Source organism: Orcinus orca, chromosome 3 (assembly GCF_937001465.1).
Source record: "Orcinus orca chromosome 3, mOrcOrc1.1, whole genome shotgun sequence".
Taxonomy (NCBI): domain Eukaryota; kingdom Metazoa; phylum Chordata; class Mammalia; order Artiodactyla; family Delphinidae; genus Orcinus; species Orcinus orca.
The window spans coordinates 69,472,825-69,494,658 of record NC_064561.1 but is presented as its reverse complement, the minus strand read 5'-3'; the positions used below and the strand labels follow the sequence as shown (position 1 = coordinate 69,494,658).

Sequence of the window (21,834 nt, the reverse complement as noted above, 5' to 3'; positions counted from 1 at the left end):
TCCATTCAACATGGTTCAGAGCAGGAAATCATGAATTTTATTTTAGACATGTTTATTTTGAAATGTCTGAGGCATCTGAGTAGAGCTGTTGGGTATGTAGCTAGGAAATGACTTAGGGGCTAAAACGAATGGTCTGGGTTGGAGATGTGGGAGTAGTTGGCAGATGGGTGGTATGTAAAATCATATGATGAAATTGCTCACAGGTGGGAAAAGTGTAGAATGAGGAGAGAAGGTAGCATAGGATCAAGCCTTGAAGAACTTCAGCATTAGTGGAGGAAGACAAGACAGCAAAAGAGACACAGAAGAAGTAGCCAGAATGGTGGAAATGAAACAGAAAAAGTATTTGACAGAATCTAACATCCAGACCTGATAAAAACACTTTGTAAACTAGGAATAGAAGAAAATTTCCTCAGCCTGATAACATCGTACTTAATGATAAAAGGCTGAATACTTCCCACTAGGATCAGAAACCAGACAAGAATGTCCTGTTCAGTGTTGTACTGGAGGTCTTTAGCCAACAGTAGCATTTAAAAAGTTGCCATGGTATATATGGTGGTAGTGCGTAGTTTGGGGCTCTCTGCAAATTTAATGAGCAAGAATAGTGACTCATTAATTTATAAGTAAGAGTAAACTTTTCCCTCTAGTTGTTTCCTAGCGATTTGCAGGTCACCTTAGGTAGGCTGTTGATGTCTTACCCCATTTTCTACCGGTATTTTAGTGTTCTCCTTACTGATTTACCTAACACTATATATACTTCATCTGTCATGTATATTTAAATACAGATGTAAATAGAGAATTTTCTAAGACATGAGGAATGTTCAGTAAATGCATAAATAAACACGTTCTTTTAGGCTTTTTTTAATTTAACTCATTATCTATCTGGAAACAATCTTATTTAGAACATAAATATAAGTGTGAAGTGAAGCTATAACTTTATTTTTCTCCAAATAGCCCGTATCAAATGTAGAAATATGCCATTCCTCACTGATTTGTGATGTCACTTTTATCATACACTGAATTCTGCTCTGTGATAGGGTCTGTTTTTAGACTATTCTTTTCAGTTACTTTAGCTTTGTATTACATTTTAACTCCTTTCATTACTCTTTTTTTAAAAAAATATTTATTTATTTGGCTGCACTGGGTCTTTGTTGCGGCACACTGGATCTTCATTGCCGCGTGCAGGATCTCTTCTGGTTGCGGCATGTGAGATCTTGAGTTGCAGCATGCGGGCTCTTAGTTGCGGCATGTGGGATCTAGTTCTCTGACCAGGGATCGAACCTAGGCTGCCTGCTTTGGGAGCACGGAGTCTTAGCCACTGGACCACCAGGGAAGTCCCTCTTCATTACTCTTGCTCTCTATCCCTAATATCTTTTTGCTAATTCTCAGCTATTTACTGTTCCAGATTAATTTGTGAATAAATAGGTCAGTCTTCCTACTCCTAAACAAGGACTGTGTTTCTGTTTATTCACATTTCTTTAATGTACCTCAGAAAAATTTAGTCATTTTTGTTACTTCAGTCCTTTGGGTTTCTTTACAGATTTAATCCCACATATTTTCTATTAATTGTGTTCATGAAGAGCTAATATTCCCCTCATTTTATGTCCTGTTTTCTGGTATATAGAAACGTTACTCATATTTATATTGTCTCTAGCTAACTTAATGAAGTCCTATTAATTCTAAGAGTTTTTTCAGTTAACTCACTTCAGTTTCCTAGATAAAGAAAGATGATCTACATTGAAAAGTAATTTTGTCTCCTTTCTAACAGCTTTTTATTATTATTTCCATTTCCCACTTTATTTCATTAGCTAGAAAGACCATTATTATTTAACTAATGGTGACAGTAGGTGTTCTGATCAATAACATCTTGATTTTTAAGGTAATGATTCTAGAGTTTCACCACTAAGTATCATGTTGGATAATTATTTGAAGTAGTATGTTAAGTATCTTTCTATTCCTAATTCATCAGAAATTAGTATTTATCATGTCCTTTGTAAACAGTTTTGTAATCAGAATGAGAAAATTCACCTTAGACGAGGTCCTTTTCCTCCATTATATATAAGGTATTACAGAACAAAGAGAGCAATTTTCTCTTTGTAAGGGAAAATTATCTTAATATTTAAGACATATAATTAATTCCCTGACCCGTGTTTACTTGGCTCTCTTAAGAAACATTTTCTTCACCCACATTTTCTTACAAAGTCTAGCTCCACACTGATTCATTGATACATTAGTGAATTAATGAGTTAATTAATGAAGAGTAGTCCACAATGTTGAATCACCCAGGATGGCTAAAATTTTTTTAAAAAGGAAAAACAGGTGTTGAAGATATGGGGAAATTGGAACCCTCATACATGCTGGTAGGAATGAAAAATGGTTCAACTGCTTTGGAAGACAGTAAGGCAGTTCCTCAGAAAGTTAACCATAAAGTTAACCATATGATCCAGCAGTTCCATTCCTAGTTATATATTCAAGAATAATGATAACAAACAAAACACATATGTGAATGTTCATAGTAGCATTATTCATAATGACCAAAAAGTAGAAAGAATTCAGATGTTTGTCAGCTGATGAATGAATAAAGAAAATGTGATAAATTCATATAATGACATATTATTTGTCAATAAAAAGGATGAAATACTGATACATTCTATAGCATGTATGAACCTTGGAAACATGTTAAGTGAAAGGAGCTAGTTCCAAAAATGCACATAGTAATATGATTCCATTTTAAGGAAAAGTCCAGAATAGGTAGAGCCATAAAGACAGAAGTTAGTGGTTGCCAGGAGACAGGGTTCAGGGAGATAGGGAGTGACTGCAAGTGGGTATGGGGTTTCTTTCTGGAGTGATGGACATGTTCTAAAATGATTGTGGTGATGGTTACAAAACTGAATATACCAAACATCTTTGAATCTTCCAATTTAAATGGGTGACTTGTTTGGTATATAAAATTACATTTCAGTAAAGCTGTTTTTTTTTTCCCTAAAGAAGTTACTTTTTATTATTCTAGAAGAAATTACTTTTCAAACTTAATAAATGTTATACTTTCTGTGAAGTTATTATATGTCAACTACAGTTATCTCAGAAAAAAATATTTTTTTTTCTGTACTTTGAGAATGTACCAAGAACCTAAAATGCCAAATGTTCATCACAAGATTAAGAATGGTGGGTGACTGGGAACAAACCTCGGTATCGTATAATCAGAATAGTGATGTGCATCTATAAGATGGAATAATAAACAGTTAATGTTTTTTAACATACATTTAATGATATGGAGAAGTATTTAAAAGAAGAAACAGGAATAGTTTTACGTAGCATATAATTCTAATTATGTATTTTTTGATTTGGCACACATAACGTTTGTATGTGAGGGAAAAAAAAGCCTGGAATATAATGTCAAAAATTGTGAAGAGTTGTTATCACAGGGTGGAGAGATTAGAGATACTTTTGTTTGTTATCATCCATAGTTCCAATGTGTTACTGTATTTCAGATGTATTACTTCTCCATTTACATATAAAGCCTGTTGTTTAATACTTCTCTACTTCATTTTTGTAACTGTTAACAGTGGAGCATGTGGTATCATGCGTCCTCATGAAATGCACAGGAGACAAAGCATAGACACTGTGCTGACCAAATTGTCTCACTTGTTTTATTTTCATGACTCTGAAAGAGTAAACAATGAACTTTAATGTCTTTGCAGGTTATCAATGCTGCATTGGCTTTAGCAGCAAAACCACAGAGTAAACTGGCCCAAGAGAACATGGATCTTTTTAAAGAACAGTGGGAAAAACAAGTCCGAGTTCTCACAGATGCTGTCGATGACATTACTTCCATTGATGACTTCTTGGCTGTCTCAGGTATGAGCTGATTCCCCAGAGAAGTATGTGAGGCTGTGCATAATTACTTTCACCTAAGTTACAATAATGGGCAATCAAAATGCCCCCAAGTATGGGCAGGTAAATTATTCGAGCAATAATATTGTGCTGATTTTCATTTTAATTAAAAACAGCAACAACAACAAAAAAAGCGGGACTTGGAGTTGGAGTTGTTTCCCTTGTTATGAGGCTGGTCTCGATCTTAGAAGTGTGAATTAGTAATCTGCCTGGCAGAGGTTTTTCTCTGTTTATATAGAGTAAGATCTTGCAGCTGTGACCTGTACAACACCATAGCCATCCACCCCTCTTGCTGCTGCTGTGTTTAGAAAAAACATTGACCTGTGTCCTGGCTGTGGTTATTTGTTATGAGCCTATGAGACTTAGGAGGAGGGATTCCCAACATCATAGCTTTAGTTTCTTTTGTAAAAATTGTTCCCCTTGGAAAGCTTCTCTTTCTCTCTCCCTCAGAAAAGATCGTAGTTTAACTGCCTACTTTTCGAAAGACTCTGTCTGCATGATGCACAGATAGAAAACAGAGAGGAAATATTTAAGTACCTTTTAATTATGAACTTACAAAAAATAAATCTGGGTAATTGACCTCACAAAAACAGTTGATTTCATTATATAAACATAAACTGGTAATGACATAGTAAATTGCATTCATATAGAAAATGTCTGTCAACTGCAATTCCCTGTTTATCGCAGAGATAAGTTTCAATCCATCTTCTTAGAGTTGAGCAAGTATAAATGCATTCTCCATTTAACAGGCCTCTGCTGCCCTCGACTGCACTGCTTGCTCTCTGGAGGTGCCAGGTTTCCTGAGGCCAGTGGCTGTGGGCAGAGTCAACAGCTGGTACTTGTAGGGCTGAAACTACCTGTCACCCCAGGGAACTACAGTTTGGAATGTGGGAGATGTGAGTGGCCATGGGGCTTGAAACAGAAGCGGGGCTTAAGTACATGCACAGCACAGTCCTCCAGCAGTGACCTATATAAGGTGACAGTGTGTTCTGCATAACAACGTTCCCCTGTGTCTGCTCGCTCTCCTTGGGGTTGGAGCTTTGGCTCTACTTGAGATAGTGGGGAGCAGGCAATCCATAAACTGCAAAACAAGGGGGTAAATCATGCTGCTGCAGGACTGCCAAATTGCAGGTGCTGGTACTTTAAAACAAAAAACCCATTTGTAAGCACATCTTTGCAGGTGCCAAAAATGCAGGAATTGCTTTTTTGGGAAATCTTGGCCTTCTGTTGTTTTCCCCAGTGAAGTACTGAATTATTCTTTTTCATAGATTTAGAGAAAAACACTCCACTTTCACAGCACACTTCTAAGCAAACAACAAATTCTGATATCTAAATACAAAGCCCCCCTCCGGAGATAGATATTACATTCCTAAACTCACTTACCAAGTAAGGCTTGGTCTCAAGGGGTTTTCAGTCCTTCTTATAGCAAAATAAAATGTAATAGAATCAAATGTCCCTCATGCAACATTCTTCAAATCAGAGAACAAAAGGGATTTTGCAGTAGCATTTAGTGGGATCCAGGCAGTATCTTTAGGGTATATGACATAAAACAGAAGAACAGTAAAGAGAAATCAGATTCTTTAACAGATACACTTTTGTCTGGTGAGTATGTTCAATTTTTATGCAAATGTGGGAAAGTAGAAGAGTTGACTTGATGGAAAGGAGTTTAGACAGTTTCTATTTAGCAAATAAAAACACAGAACAGTCCTCTCAGAAAGTGGTGGTGCTTTCAGAGCATCTGAATTTTAAAGATCCACCTTAGTGTGTTTCTCTGTTTTGTCACAGACTTGCTTAGCAGTGTCAAGTAATTAAATAATTAACAGGACAAGACTGTTATTCACAATTCCTTTGATTTTTATGGTGTGCTTTTTAGGGGCATGGGATGAAGGGAAGAGACAAGCAGATACCCGTGCAGAGTTCTACTGGATTGACCAGTTAATTTTTAGCATTCAGACTCCTTTATACCCTTATGCACTTACCTCACCCATGGCAGCTTTAGCACTTTTTATGTGGCAGACTAGAGATGTCTCTCCATCTCACCTGATACACTGGCTCTCATTGAGAGGAATCCCATTTTCAACCGGGCAGGCCCCCACTGGTCCCCAGTCCTTGGCCCTTGTACAACTCACAGCCTCTCTAGAGGTGCCCCGTGGATTGGAGAGCAGGCGTCATCTGCAAGCACTGTGTGCAGTCTTTATACCAGAAGCTGAGATCTGCCCACTCCTATTACCCAGAGGCTCAGTAGTCTGTCAGCAAGGTGGGCATGTTTCTGAGTAAGGGGCTGCAGGACAAGTGCCCAGCACAGGGTCTGGCTTAACGTTGGTGGACTTCATAAAATTTTATGTAATGAAAAGTAAGACTGCTGCTTGACTCCTTGGAGTGGTGGTGTTTTACTGTGTCCTGGGATATTGTGGCGCTATGGCAGTGTGATAGGTTTTGAGGAATAGTTCTAGTAATGATTTTTCACCATCAATCCCCCTTGAAATCCCTGGGGCCTGTGTGTTTGCTGTAGCCCTGCCCACTCATGAGACTCCATCCAAAGGGAAGTTACTTAGGGGATAGGACTGAAAGGACCCTCTGCTGCTCTATCTCCATTGTTCCTGGATATTCTGTCCCATTGGTTCCAGAAGTTCCCTCGTGCTTATTACAAGTTATATCCTAAATTTGTGGCTCAAAAATTAATGGTCATCTTGTGTATAACCTGGTAAAGCCATTAAGACCCTGATGCCAGTGTTTCATGAGGCTGCAGGGCAGGGGGAACTTGAGTCACTGTATATCAAATATGCCACTGGCACTTGAAAATAGAGAGGGACATGCAAGCCACCTCCGGGGGAGAGGGAGGGGGACCCCTGTTCCCCAAGCTGTTCTATTCAGAAGGTTGCCTTGTAAATATTGGAGGTGGTTTAGGATGCTACAGAGCGTTCAGCAAACTGTGAATATATTTATATGGACCGATCCCTTAAGGACAGTGGTTTGAAATTTATCAAAGCGATAAAGACTGTTTGAATTTCATTTGAATTGTATTTGATAAACATTTTCCATGGAAATGAAATTTACTTTCTCATTCGTTTACTCTGCTTTCATGTGGAAGTTCTGATCCTCCCCACACACACACACCTTTTTTTTTAAGTTGCAAGTGGTTGGTTAGAGTGGTTCTAGTTGGGTTTATTACTTTTCTTTACCAAGTGCTCTTGGAAACAAATAACATAATGCATTAGATACTTTGGGGCAACACATAGGAGTAGTAATTTGTACTCTTTCTTCTTCATTGTCAGTGTGCTCAAATAATTTGGTCTGATTGGTCTAAATAAAAGGATTTTTGTACCTAATTTTTGTTTTTGTGTTTAATCGCAAAAATCCAAAACTGAAAGTAAGGTAAGGAAGTGGTGAAGTTAGTTTGATTTCTGACTCCCATGCCCCCTAGCTTGAGCAAGCCACTCAATACTTCTGCGCCTGGTTTCCACATTAATTAATAGTGATTTTTAAAAAGTGGTTACGATAGAGTTAAATGTCAAGCACTCAGAATCTTTCCATAATATTAGAGTAAGTTCTCTATATAACGTATTAATATTATCATCTCCTGTGTATGCATAAGGCTGCACTGATAAAGATATCCAGAGCAAGGGGAGGGCGGAACGGGCCCTGTTAGACATTGTGGACTGAAGGCTTTCTGGAGAATGCCAGTTGGCTTGGTTCCGGAGGGCAATTAGGCATCATACATCATATATGCCTTTTGACGTAGTATTCCCATTGCTAGAAAATTTCCCCAGGGATGTGTACATAGATGTTTGCCAAAATACCTGTACAAGGATGTTCACTTCAGCCAAAATGCCTAAGAGAAGACTGGATAAATGAATGATGGCCCCTCCGTCTGTTCAGTAGGGTACGGTACAGCCATTAATATGGATGAGGAAGATCTGTGGAGGCAGTTCTAGAAAGATTTTCAAATGAAAATCAGATATGTTAACATCCATAATGTGATCCCTTGGAGATAGACTGTTGTATGTGTGTGTGTAGGGTTTTTTTCCTTTTAGAAGCATCTACAGATAAAGACTGTATTAAACAATCAGTTTTTAATGGGGTACAGATTGGTGTGTCTACTCAAAATGGAGCCATGCTGAGTTTACTTGGAAATTCAATTAAGGTAAAGTAACTTATGGTTTAAGTTAGTGTGGGTACCTCCAACCCTCCCATATTTGCACATGTCCAGTGGGAACTCACTTCTCCCTTAGGGCTCAAGTGTAGAGAGCAGGTTGTTGTGTCCTGGGTATATAGTGGCCTCAGCTGGCTGGGGCTTTCCCAATGAAGGTGCAAAGTGTTACTTTAGTCAGCTTCCTGAAATAGAAGCCTTCCTTGGTGGCTAAAGAATGGCAAGCTCTTCCCTGGTTTGGGTTCAGCTGGAAGAAAACCTGTATAAATTCAAGAAAATCTAAATTGATTTATAAAAACACACTTACCTAGATGAAGGTTAACAAATCCTTGGTGGAAGTTTGGGCTACTTTGTTTAATGAATGACAAAGAATGCTATACTTCATTGATTCTAAGATGTGCTTTCCGTCCCCTGGTATTAACAATTCTGATACCAGGATGAGTCTTAAAAATCAGTGATATGAGAAAACATTGGTTCATAGTTTCATTAGCAACATCTTTTCTTTACTTTTTATTCCTTTCCTTCCCCTTCCCCAAATGTTAGATTCAGTAAAAGCAGCAGTTTTTAACCTAAGGCCTAGTATGGTAGGCAGGTTCAGTGCCAATCTGCTTAGTTTAATATGTAGAGAGTTTGTATATAAAAGATGTTTCTGATCTAAACATGGGCTCTAAATCCACTTATTCTTATAATTGGTTCACATATTCCTCCTAAAATTGGTTTATGTAAAAAGTTTAATACATTATCTCTTTCAGTAGTGCAATGGTGTAAATTCTAGCAAGTCTCCTAATTTTTGAATTAGCACATGCTAAATTATGGTCTTCTTAGCTATCTTGTGGTAATTCACTTTTCCCTTCTGCAGTAGAAATTTTTACTATATTTTGGCTTTCCCTGGAAAGATATTTATTTTAATTGATGAATTTTTATTTTTTAAAAAGACTTTTAGAGCAGTTTTAGGTTCACAGCCAAATTAAGAGGAAGGTACAGAGACTTTCCATCTACTTCCGGCAGCCACACACGCACAGCCTCCCCCATTATCAACATCTCCTACAACAGTAGCACATTTGTTACAATTGATGAACCTACATTGACACCTCATTATCACCCAAAGTCCGTAATATACATTCCTGTTCACTCTTGGTGGTATATACTCCATAGGTTTGGACAAATGTATCCATCATTGAGTATTTTCACTGCCTTAAAAATCCTCTGTGCTCCACCTATTCATTCCTCCCTGCTCCAACCCCTGGCAACTCCCGAGGTTCCTGCATGTCTCTTCATAGCTTAATAGCACTTTTTTTTTTTAAGTGCTGAATAATATTCCACTGTCTGGATGTACCACAGTTTTTCATTTCACCTACTGAAGTATGCCTCGATTGCTTCCCGGTTTTGGCAATTATGAATAAAGCTGCTGTAAACATCTGCGTGCAGGTTTTTATGAGGACTTAAGTTTTTAGCTCCACTGCATAAATACCAAGGAGTGCAATTGCTGGATCATAGGTAAGAGTATGTTTAGTTTTGTGGGTGCAAGTCCCTTCCTGCAGTCTCTTGGGAACTACAAAATGAAGGGCCTTGTTCCCGGAGCCTACAGGGGATCTTGAAGCCCAAAGGCAGGGCATTGTGGTGGCTCTATTCTTTGCTGAATCCACTAAGTATCACTTGCCTCTGGCTCCCCTTGAGATAAGAGGAAATAGCATCGTGACCACTAGACACTGTCATATATAACTTGACTGAGTATGTTAGCAGAGGCTGTGAGGGAAGGGTAATGACTTTGGAAGGGAATTAAATCAGGAACCAGTCTAGATAATGACAGGTCAAAGCATAAGGTAACCAGGGATGGCAAAGAAATGACCAGGTGTGTTTCTTTCTTTGTTTCTTTTTAAATTTATTTTATTTATTTATTTTTGGCTGTGTTGGGTCTTCGTTGCTGCTCACGGGCTTTCTCTAGTTGCGGTGAGCGGGGGCTACTCTTCGTTGCAGTGCACAGGCTTCTCACTGCAGTGGCTTCTCTTGTTGCAGAGCACAGACTCTAGGAGTGCGGGCTTCAGTAGTTGTGGCCCGTGGGCTCAGTAGCTGTGGCTCGCGGGCTCTAGAGCACAGGCTCAGTAGTTGTGGTGCACGGGCTTAGTTGCCCCGTGGCATGTGTGATCTTCCCGAACCAGGGCTCAAACCCATGTCCCCTGCATTGGCAGGTGGATTCTTAACCATGGCGCCGCGCACCAGGGAAGCCCCAGATGTTTCTTAAATAGATTACATTTGCCCTAATTGTCCTGTCTCTTCCAGAAAAACCAGAACCATTAGTCTTTCACCTATTGTGCCAGGTACTTTCTTGGTTTAAGGAAGTGAGCATGTCTTTAACAGACACTGCTTCTAAGAGTTCTTACGTGTCTTGAAAGCTCCTTTCCAAGCTGGAAGGAAGTGGGCAGGCAATGACCTGGAGGCTTTGTGTTGCTCACTCACCCACCCACCCCGTGGATTGTGGGCATCCCTGTCACTTGGGCTGTCTGTTGGTAGACTCTGCAGTTCCTGGTGGTGAGAACGTTCCCTTTTCTATGACTAGACAGCATAACAGGAGTCAAGGGTTTCCTCAAATAACACAGCAGGCCCACCTGCATCCCATGAGTGGTTTACTGAATGTTTCGCCTCGGGGCGGTTCCTCAGCGCCCTCCAGAGGGGACTTTAACCTGCCTTCCAGGGCCTTCTCCTGTTCCAGAGCTGTCCTGGCATCTTGGTAGCTTGTCTGAATACCATCGGCATCTACTGGAGGGAGGGGCAAGGAACTGGGAGAATAAGACCTTACAGTGAACCTTTTCTTCTAATTTAGACTTCGTTTGGGATGTAAAACCAGTGAAATCATTTAAGGGAAGGAGAAATTATTAAGGATTCTGTGATCTTGAATTTTCTGCCTGGCTTAAAACTGCGCCTTAAAGATGGGCATCTCTGTCTCTCTCTTTTAAACCTGGAATAAAGATTGTTATTCTTGGAGGTGATTGCAGGTTGAGTTTCTGTGGGACAGTTAATCCGGTCTCTTGAGTGAAATGATATGTGTAAAGCTTTTGGCACCGTAGCTGGCACAGAGTGAGCTGTCGATGAATAATAGATGCCAACTAGTTGTCCCCTTCTAGTGGAAGGCCTCCTCCCTTATTCAGCTTTTTTTTGTTTGTTCCTCAGAGAATCACATTTTGGAAGACGTGAACAAATGCGTCATTGCTCTCCAAGAGAAAGATGTGGATGGGCTGGACCGCACAGCTGGTGCAATTCGAGGCCGAGCTGCTCGAGTCATTCACGTGGTCACCTCAGAGATGGACAACTATGAGCCAGGGGTCTACACAGAGAAGGTGCTGGAAGCCACCAAGCTCCTCTCCAACACAGGTGCGGGGGCTGCCTCCCTTCCTTGTGCTCCCCACACACAGATGGCCTGGTGGCCAGGCCATCCAGTTAGTACAGGCCCTGTGGTTAGGAAGTAGGACGCTGGGACTCAGTTCGGTCTTAGGACAAGAATTCTAGAAGGTATGTCAGATTTGTGAGAAGTTGGTCAGCCACATTAAGGCCTCACAAACACATTTCCTTCATGTGTGTCCCATGATTAATAATGGGAGTTATTTTAAGATGAACGTCTGAGTTATATCTCCTGTCAGTGAACACAGTAAATTAAGGAGGGTCCCATTCTAGCAAGGCCTCAAGTTAACCCCAGTTCTCAACCATGTAAATCCTATGTTGCAGAATCTGCCCAGAGACAAAGAAGATGATTTGAGTCTGTAAAATACAGCATTTGATTTATTTCAACCTTAAATACTTCTCACATAGGTAGAAGCATCGGCTCTTCATCATGCACCCTGCCTCTTTGTGTCTAACTGAGGGATTTAGGGAGGGCTGGTAGAGCAATGATGTTTGCAGGGCCAGCAGGATCTGCCATGCTTTCTTCTCCGCAGTCATGCCACGTTTTACCGAGCAAGTGGAAGCGGCCGTGGAAGCCCTCAGCTCAGACCCCGCCCAGCCCATGGATGAGAACGAGTTTATCGATGCCTCACGCCTGGTGTACGATGGCATCCGGGACATCAGGAAAGCGGTGTTGATGATAAGGGTGAGTAACTGCATTTCAGATGTTTTAACAGCTTCTTTCTTATCATTTGCTAAACTTGAGCAATGCATCATTTTGGAACTCAGCAGATGAGTGGCAATATATTAAAACCATGAATCTAAAAGCTGTTAGAATGAGATATATTTAATTACGTTGTCTAAAATGACTTTTAGTTGCAAGTTAGAGCCCAAACTTGGGCTGAGAAGGGGAGCTAGTATGAGTTGGCCGTGATGATTTACTTCAAGTTAAACAATTGCCACAGATATGAGCCTTCCGTTTGAGTTACAGGGAAACTACAGAAAATAAAGGCTCATCAGTGAATTTCAGAGAAGGGAGTATTTCCTTAATGCAGGTTGAAGCTCTTCTTTACATGGAGCACCCCTCGCCTCAAAGGTGGCAGGCAGGCAGGATGCTAGAACCCCAGGGTTTTGAGGGTGAGAATGAGGGGCTGTGGCAACTCCCGGGCTTGGGGCCAAGCGTTGAGCCCTCTCACCGTAGCTGAATGGAAGTGCCACCTGCTCTGGGCCCCATGTGACCCATCCTGTCTGAGGCAGCAGCAGCTCTCACCATCTGAGACAATGTCTAGGGCCCCCTGTGGATTAGCATGCACAAAGGGGTTTTGAGAAACTACTGACTCCTCTGTGATCATCCCCAGTGTGCTGCGCTGGGACTCACAGCTGCCCTTTCCATAGCAGTTGATCCCTCACATGCTGTTCTGAGCATGAACAGCTCTGGAAGCTGGGAGCAGAGCCTGTGCCAAGCTCCCCCAGGCTCACCTGGACCTCCCCCAGGCTCGGGCCATCCCTGCCATAGCCACAGAGCCAGCAGTTGGAATGCAGGGTCTGCCTGCTGAGTAGACAGCTGCTTTGCTATGCTGACGATCTAGTCGGGTCAGGGGAGTTTCCGTTACACCTTCATGGGTTGCTAGTCAAACCTCCCAAGGTAGGCAGGGGTTCTGTCCCACTTTTTACCCCCTCAGCTGGAAACAGAGGCCATTTCTGAGGCCGGTGCATTAGGCTGGACCCATTGTGTATGCAGTGTAGAAATGCTTGGGCAAGACTGCGTTTCTCTCTGGGGTGAGGAGGAAAGAGAACAATTCAGGGATGGCCTGGTTGGCTGATGGCTGTCCCTGCAGGCCCAGGTCACCTGGACATGCTGGGGTGTGGCGGGGGAGAGCTTGGGGAGCCTTTTTGCTTTCTTCACGGCTGCTGCTGTGCTAGAGAGCAACCCATGCTCAGCAGGTCGTAGCCCGGTTGAATGCAAGGTTAAACCCAGCAGCCAGATCTCAGTGGTGTGAAGGGATCCCTGGGTCAGGTGTACCAGTGGTGGTAAAACACAGCCCTATTTTTTCAAAGTTCTTTGCATACTGACAGACACTTAGAGAATAGAAGAAATGATAATGAGTCGTCACTGGGTGTTTGAGATTAATGCCTTTGGGGTTTTAAGTGAGCTGGTATGCGCACACTCCAGGATGCCTGCACATTCCAGGGCCTGTTCTGTGGAAGCAGGTCGGGTTGTGAAACCACACCCTGGGAACTGGCGGGCAGCTTGGATTCCTCTTCACGTCTGTGACTCTAAGCAAGTTTCCTCATCATTCTGAGACTCACATGATGGTGTTGATGGTTAGTGGGATGAAATGGAGGTAACGTGTTCAGCTCAGGGCCTGGCATATAGTAGCTTTCTTGCGCACTTACTGCTGTGTTGGATCGCAAGTATGACAGAGGCCCTGGCAGGCTTGGTGAGATAGAACCTGGGGTGTGGTCAGCTGGGAGGGCCCAGAGCAAGGGCAAAGTAGGTCTGTGGCAGCAGTGGTTTAACTCCTCCCGTATTGTCTTGATTTTAATTCAGGAATCATCCTTCCAATCCCCAGACCTCTTGGTTTCTTGATGTCTTATCCTCCCCCAACCTCAACCTCACTTGCCTAGTCTTACCCAGTCCTTGTCATTACCAGTATCTACGTCATCCCAGTGTCAGGTTTCCCCCTTCCATCAGCTCACTGTCTCTGGTGCTGTGACTCCCAACAGTCCTTTGAGTCCATCAGGATCTTCAGCCGGTTGGCCCTCCCCACTTGCAACCCTCACTCAGCCCTTCAGGTCCTTGCCTCACTCCTTTTCTAGCTTTGAGTCTGGTCCATCGATATAATCTCCTTTGCCCCCTTTTCTGTCCTCTTGTTTGCCTTGCAAAATACAATCCTAGTGAAATTCCTTCTCCTGCTGAGCATGGTGTAGAAAAGGGCAGCCACCCTGACTGGGGTCACCGAACCCAGGACCGTCAGGGGGCCCTTGATGCCATGCAGCCTCGCCCACACAGCCACAGAGTCTGGGAGCATTTCATACCTTCCTGCTTGCCTCCCCATCTGTGCCCCATCCTACATGTCTGGCCTCAGTGCCTGTTGCACTGAGGATCCTGAGGCAGTTAGAACATCTGCTCCTGGCTGAGCCCGTCCCCTGCACTGGGTCCCATTCTCTCTTCCTCCAGCACCTTCCCCCCAGCATACAAACATGCCATTATTTCTCCTGTTATAAGAAAATCTCCTGGCCCCCCTCCTCCTCAGTCTCCTTTGCTGGTTTATCCTCATCTTCTCAGCCCCTTACCACTGGTACACCCTGTAGCACAGTTTTTCACCTCTCTCTTTTCTAACTGTACTCATTCCCCTGGTGCATAAAGACGTGAGAAAACCAGCAAGAGGTTGACTCTTCTGCGGTCCACACTCATCTAGCCACCTTGCCTACTGCCTCTCACTTGTCTAACAGGCACCTCAAGCTTATTATTCCCCAAACTGAGCTCCTCATCTCTCTCCACCCTGTTTTCTCGTATCAGTTGATGGCAAATCTGTCTTCCACTTGCTCAGGCCCAGACCTTGGATTCACCTTTGATTCCACTTTTTGCCTCAAACCCTGAATCTGATTTATCAGCAAATCCTGTTGGATCTACCTTCACAATAAATAGAAACTCTGAACACTGTTCCGTGGTCCAGGCCACCAGCATCTCTCACCTGGATTCATGCAATTGCTTGCTTCTCAGCCAGTCTCCCTATTTGCATCCCTAGGTGCCTGCAGTCTCATCCACAGAGCACCCAGGGTGATCCTTTTAAGCTTCAATTAGATCACGTTATCTACTGCTTAGTACTCTCCAAAGGCTGCCACGTCACTCAGTCCTTACACTGGCCCACAAGGCCTTTGAGGAGCTGAACCTGTCACCTCTCTGACCTCATCTCCTACTGCTCCCCTGCCTTTGCTCCCAGGGCTTCAGCTGACACTGTGCCATAAGGGCAGTGAGCTGAGCCCTTACTGTGGCCTTGCTATTCATCCAGTTCCCCAGGCCTTTCCGTTGGTGACTCCGTCCTGCTGGAACACTCCTCCCCCAGGTACCTCCTGTGCTCCCACCTTCATTGCCTTCAGGTCTGTGCTCCAATGTCACCTTCTTAAGAGACCTTTCCTGACCACTGATATAAAATTACAATCCTCCTCTACTGCTTGCTTATAGCACTGATCACTTTCTAATAGGTCATGTGATTCACTTTTGTCATTTTTCCCATCAGAATATATGTGAGAGCAGGGATTTTTGTCTGTGTCATTTTGTACCTTCAGCGCCTAGAACAGTGCTTGGCACACAAATATTCAGTGAATGAATGAACGAATAGGAGATATTTGGTTTTCTTGGCAAGAACAGCTCTTGGGTCTGTGATGGGCTATCGAGGAAGGTGGGGAAGTGGAGATCCTGTTAGGAGGGCACCCCTTTGACAAAGCTCCTCCACAGACTGAGGCTCAGGTGTCTGTGACCTCAGGATTAAAGTGGCGAATGGCAGCAAGACTCCAGGATCTTGCATTGCCATGTGACTCACTGGTTCCTCGAGTGACCCTGGCTGTCCTCACCTCCTCATGGAGGGGCAGGCCTGGCCTTTGCACCTGTACAAACCCAACATACTCTGGGCAGTTTTGGATGCTTCCTCACAGGAAGCCCTTGGGCTGGGCTTGGATTAGGTCCTGGTGCAGATGAGGGACTCGCCTCACTGCCCTCCTGTCACAGGCCGGCCAGCTGGGCTAAGAGGCAACCCCAGCTGTTTGCCTGCTGCCCTGTTGCTGATAACTTCTAGAAGATGACATTATGTTTCAAGTCAGCAGCTAATCATGAGAGGCTGGAGAGTGTACAAAATAAGAATTTTATTTTATAATTAAAGCAAAGAGGTAGGACCAGTAATCGGTCCCTTTGGTATTTATTCAGACCTTATCTGCCATATTCTTTCTTTAATAAAAGTAAGTACATAAAAATACATTGCCTATTTTTACCTCTCAAATCAGCCTTTGGTACCCTAAGAGAAGTCCCAGTATTAGTTAATTCATTTAATATTCTTTTTGTCATAAAATGGGAAAGTTATAAGAATCTGCTTAATGTTGTATGAAACTGCTATTTTTAATACAGTACCTTTTCCACCCAGGACAACTCTCACCTTTGTCTTAAGATGCAGGTGTTGGAGAAGTACGTTAAGAAGTGAAAACCTTTGTCAAGCAAAGAGTGTTGACTCATTGGTAGAAACTGAAACCCTCAACCCCATAAAGGACCTGTGTCCTTTGGGAAGTGCTGGTGTGGTGCCTTTGCTTGCTGTTTGTTGAACGGGCTGCCTGGCACGTGCATGAGCTAAAGCAGGGTCTCAGACAAATATCGAGCAATTTTAACTTTATTCCTCACGACTGTTTGAAATACTGCAGAAAATTCTGGATGTCTGTACATCAGGCTGTGGGCCCAGAGGCCTGGGGAAGCTGGAGGCCTAGGGTTGTGTTTGACTTGTGATTTCTGTCTCGGTGGCAGACCCCTGAGGAGCTGGATGACTCGGACTTCGAGACGGAAGACTTCGATGTCAGAAGCAGGACAAGCGTCCAGACAGAAGACGATCAGCTGATAGCTGGCCAGAGTGCCCGGGTAAGGACCAAGTTTAACTTGTCCTGCAGACCCTCCCTGTCCCTCTCTGTTCTTGGCTTCTTCTTTTCCAGGAAAACACTCTCATTATTGAGAACACCATTTTTCCTCTCGTTTTCTCTGGCAGTAGGACCGAAGTTATCCTAAGTTGTGGCACCTGCTAGTCAATTGTAGGTTCATCTAAAACATCTTCTCAGCTGTGCCCTGAAGCGTTGGTTTGTGAAGAGCCCTGAGTCAGGAAAGCCCTAGGATCTAGTCAATGCAATGTTTGTTAATAGGACAGTGAAATTCAAAAAAGATTGCTGTCTTTGCCTATCTCAATGATACCATGGGCATGAACTATTTAATTATTCATGGGTTAAAAAAAATAACAGTGGTACATTCAAGAAAATCAGAGCCATTGCATTCATTTAAGTCATTAAATCTTCAATTAACTGCATTTATGTTTTTGGGAGGGTGCCAAGAAATATTACTAAGGAGTCTTTTTTCACCCCTTAGAAGATATTTTGAACAGCGGGTACATCCCTGCTTTAAGCCCCACTCGGTCCTAAGCATTTTGGGAAGCTGAGTGGAGAGGAGCCCAAGGCCCTGAGTCTGTGACTTGAGGTGGGCAGCAGGCCTCCAGGTGCTGCGGTGATAAGGTTTAAATGCCGTCTCAAGTACCTAAAAAGCATACTCTGCAGCAGGTTCTCTTCTGCCTGCCTGCTTGCCTTCCTTTAAAATTCACATTCTAGGGCTTCCCTGGTGGTGCAGTGGTTTAGAGTCCACCTGCCGATGCAGGGGACGCGGGTTGGTACCCCGGTCCGGGAAGGTCCCACATGCCGCAGAGCGGCTGGGCCCGTGAGCCATGACCACTGAGCCTGTGCGTCTGGAGCCTGTGCTCCGCAACGGGAGAGGCCACAACAGTGAGAGGCCCGCGTACCGCAAAAAAAAAAAAAAATTCACATTCTAAAACTACTTGTGGGTCACCTTGAAAAGTTGGAGATGTATTACAGCCACCGGGCCTGCCATGGAAAGGACTCCATGTATTAGCCCCTCCCTCATCTCCTCTCCCCATGGCAGGAGGCAGAGGATGAAACATTTTTTTTTAAGGTTCAAATGAAGTTTATTTTTTTAATATTTTAATTTTATTGGAGTATAGTTGATTTACAATGTTGTTAGTTTCAGGTATCAGCAAAGTGATTCAGTTATACATTCTTTTTTAGATTCTTTTCTCATATAGGTCATCACAGAATATTGAGTAGTGTTCCCTGTGCTATACAGTAGTTCCTTGTTGGTTATCTCTCATAAGAGATATATATGTGGTAGTGTGTGTATGTTCATCCCAAGCTCCTGATTTATCCCCCTGCCCCCCACACGTTTCCCCTTTGGTAACCATAAGTTTGTTTTCCATATCTGTAAGTCTGTTTCTGTTTTGTAAATAAGTTCATTTGTATCTTTTAAATTATCAGTAGATTCCACATATGAGTGATAGCATATGATATTTGTCTTTCTCTGCCTGACTTACTTCATTTCAGAGGATGAAACTTTTAAAGAATTATGTTAAGCTGATTCTGTCCTTGTGCAGGCGTGATCATGGAGCTTCTGCATTGGCCTTCAACCCCTCATACCCTGTTTTCTCCACACTAAAACTTGTTCTTGAAAGTGGGTTGGGAATTCAGGCTGCTGTAAACTTCGGTGCAAAATGGCTCTTCAGGCAAAATGAAACCTATTAAAGCATTAGCCTACCTGTGTCATAGATTGCTTGGTGGAAATATTCTTGGCTAATGCACTGTGAGAACTTCATATTCTCTTTATGTAAGAGCTTCCTGGGCTTCTGATTTTAGGCGATCATGGCTCAGCTTCCCCAGGAGCAAAAAGCAAAGATTGCGGAACAGGTGGCCAGCTTCCAGGAAGAAAAGAGCAAGCTGGATGCTGAAGTGTCCAAGTGGGACGACAGTGGTAATGACATCATTGTGCTGGCCAAGCAGATGTGCATGATCATGATGGAGATGACAGACTTTACCCGGTGAGCAGTGCCCAGCCCCAACCTGCTACACTGAGGGCTGCCCCCCTCCCTGCAGGTCACCTCACACAGGCAGGACGTGCTGCTCTGTACACACTTTTCTGTTCATCTCCACCTACGAGGGCTTCAGTTATGATCATTCTTGTTCCCTTTTTTCAGAGGTAAAGGACCGCTCAAAAACACATCAGATGTGATCAGTGCCGCCAAGAAAATTGCTGAGGCGGGATCCCGGATGGATAAGCTTGGCCGTACCATCGCAGACCATGTAAGTGACAGACTTGCCACATGGGCCTTGAAGTTCATCCTGGGACTCTGGCAGCCCAGCGGTGGTAACAGTGTTTTTCATGAGACACAGTACTTTTCCCATCTCAAAAATTGTTCTTAACTTGTCAACCCACTTGACTAACATCAGCATAGAGTTTTAAGGATTTCTGTATTCCTGTTTCTTCTTTGACAAGTTTTATAAGGCAGGCCCAGTTTGCATTACAGCACATCTCTGGAGCAGGTGTGTATGTCGTGAAATCTTCCCTTGGTTGACAGCTAAAACCAGCCTTTACTGTTGTTTATTATCTCTCAGATCTCTTCAGGATGTCAGCTCTGGGCAGGAGCTAATTCTGCAAGCCCTAATAATACACTGAAACTAGGTGTATAAGAGCCTCTTCTTGTGGAAGTATTGCAGTATTTCATGTGAGAATCAGGAGCCCTTTTGGCTAGTGCTTTTGGAAGGCTGACGTGCCCAACTGGGGACAGACATCTATGTCCTCAATCACCCAGCCTTCATCCCTTCATTCTCTGTATCGATATGTCCAAAAAAATGTGGTTCCTACCTCCTGGAAAGTTTACAATATATTTCCCTTGATGCTCCAAGATATTGTCAGCTGTAGTTACAAACCCTTCCCACTCCTTTCCCTGAAGTATCCACACACTCAGCCTGCATTGGGGTTGCGGGACAAGTGACAGTGGTTTCTCATTGCTCAAGCCAAAGATTGGGAAGTATCCTTAACTCCCGTCTTTCATGTAATAACCGATACTCAGCCCTGGTGCTTCTACTAGCCACACGAATCTCAACACCATCTATCTGGTCCTTCCCTCTTAGCAGCCCCCAGCTGAGTCCTGGCATGCATGGCCCACGCCTGCAAAACTGTGGCCTCTCCTCACTGATTTCCTGCTCTCTCCTCTGCACTCCAGCCTCCACACAGTTGCCAACACAGTCTTCTTATATGATCACCTTAAAATGCAAATGAGGTATGGCTCTGCCATGCTTCAGTAGCTTCTTAGAATAAAATTCTAAATCTCCAGCATGGTCTGCACCCCAGCCTCACAGGAGGGAGTTTTTGCATAAACACTTGAGAGAGGTGCTCTGTTCCTTCTTTGGGTGAAGTCTCCGAAGTTGGCCCTGAGCTTTGGCAGCAAGACGGGCATTTCCCTGTGACTGGTCAGGACCCCACGGCTCCCACGTGCTCTTCTTGCTTTGGTTGACTCACCCGTTCTCCATCTTTGCCTAAAATGACCCTCCTTTCATCAGGTGTTTACAGAGTGCATCATAACTGAGCAGATAAAGTCCCTCTGAGCAGAAGAGCTATTTGGATGGTTATCACCTAGCTCACAGCACTCTCACTTTTCTCCAGAACTAGACTCTCGCTTGCTGAGGCTGTTTTTCACCTTTAGGGGCTAGGGGCAGGGGCTGCAGCAGAGAGTAGCCTAGGGCTATGATGGCCCCAGGTAATTGGGTAACTCCTATCTTGCCCTTTGCTCAAGCAAGGAGTGAAGAGCTGGTGGCACACTGAGCCTTTCAGAAATATCTGTGGGGGTGGGTGTGTTTGGACCGGGCTCAGAGTGCTTGGTGCTAATTCCGCTCTCCCGTCAGTGCCCAGACTCAGCCTGCAAGCAGGACCTGCTGGCCTACCTGCAGCGCATCGCCCTCTACTGCCACCAGCTCAACATCTGCAGCAAAGTCAAGGCTGAGGTGCAGAACCTCGGTGGGGAGCTGGTCGTCTCCGGGGTAAGTTCCATCTGTGAAGAGAGCTGGTTAGTGGGAACGTGCTAGGAAGTGTGCTGTGGGAAAACTGGAAGTTTCCTCTTGGTCCTCAGAGGCCAAGGGCTGCACATTGGCTACTTCCTGCAGAACTGCAGCTCTGCTTAGCATGGTTGGTGACAGCTAGGAGCTCTTACAGTGCTTGCCTCTTCCCCTTTGTTGACCACCCCATAGGTAAAAGTATTTTTGTCTTCATCGCTTTTCTTCCCCCAGAAAGAACTGAGCCTGTTCAGAGATTGCAGAGATGACATATAGGCTTTCTCACACCCCCTCCACTCTCAGAGTTCCCAAGTAGTATCTCTTCCCTTGTCTGTTTACCATGTCACAGTTCTGGACCCCTTGTCACCTTGGGCAGGGGAAAGAGGACATCTCGCTCCACTGAAGCCCTGTGGCTTCTGCTAAACCCCACAGAATTTCCTTTCAAAGAAGACTTGGTATGTTGGACATACTCATACCATTTGCTTACCTGCTGCAACATAAATGCCCCTGTCTCTGGGGAGCAATTATCTGTATTCTGTAAATGAGAGAGGAGACTCCCCGGGTCATTACTGAAAGCACTGGGGGCGTCTCTGTCTAGGAGGCTGACTTATTGCCATCTCCCCCTGCACCATCCATGGCTGTCCGTGGCTGTTCTTGGTGCTTATGGTTATAGCTCTGCCATTACTCAAAAGATTTCAGCAGATCCTCCCCCAACTTGAGTGAATGAAAACTTGTTGAGGGGTGGGGGCAGGTAAGGTAATGGTACCTTAGGTTTATAT

General features: G+C 43.8%; 1 protein-coding gene across 1 annotated transcript in view; it reads left to right on the top strand.

The window, feature by feature from the left end:
- Positions 1-21,834, top strand: part of CTNNA1 (catenin alpha 1) — a 177,855-nt gene that overhangs the window by 154,570 nt on the left and 1,451 nt on the right. Inside the window, exons 11-17 of the mRNA XM_004282059.4 lie at positions 3,699-3,855; positions 11,210-11,410; positions 11,971-12,122; positions 16,929-17,039; positions 18,863-19,044; positions 19,201-19,306; positions 20,909-21,043. Coding sequence (XP_004282107.1) covers positions 3,699-3,855; positions 11,210-11,410; positions 11,971-12,122; positions 16,929-17,039; positions 18,863-19,044; positions 19,201-19,306; positions 20,909-21,043 — 1,044 coding nt within the window. The remainder of the gene's footprint in view (positions 1-3,698; positions 3,856-11,209; positions 11,411-11,970; positions 12,123-16,928; positions 17,040-18,862; positions 19,045-19,200; positions 19,307-20,908; positions 21,044-21,834) is intronic.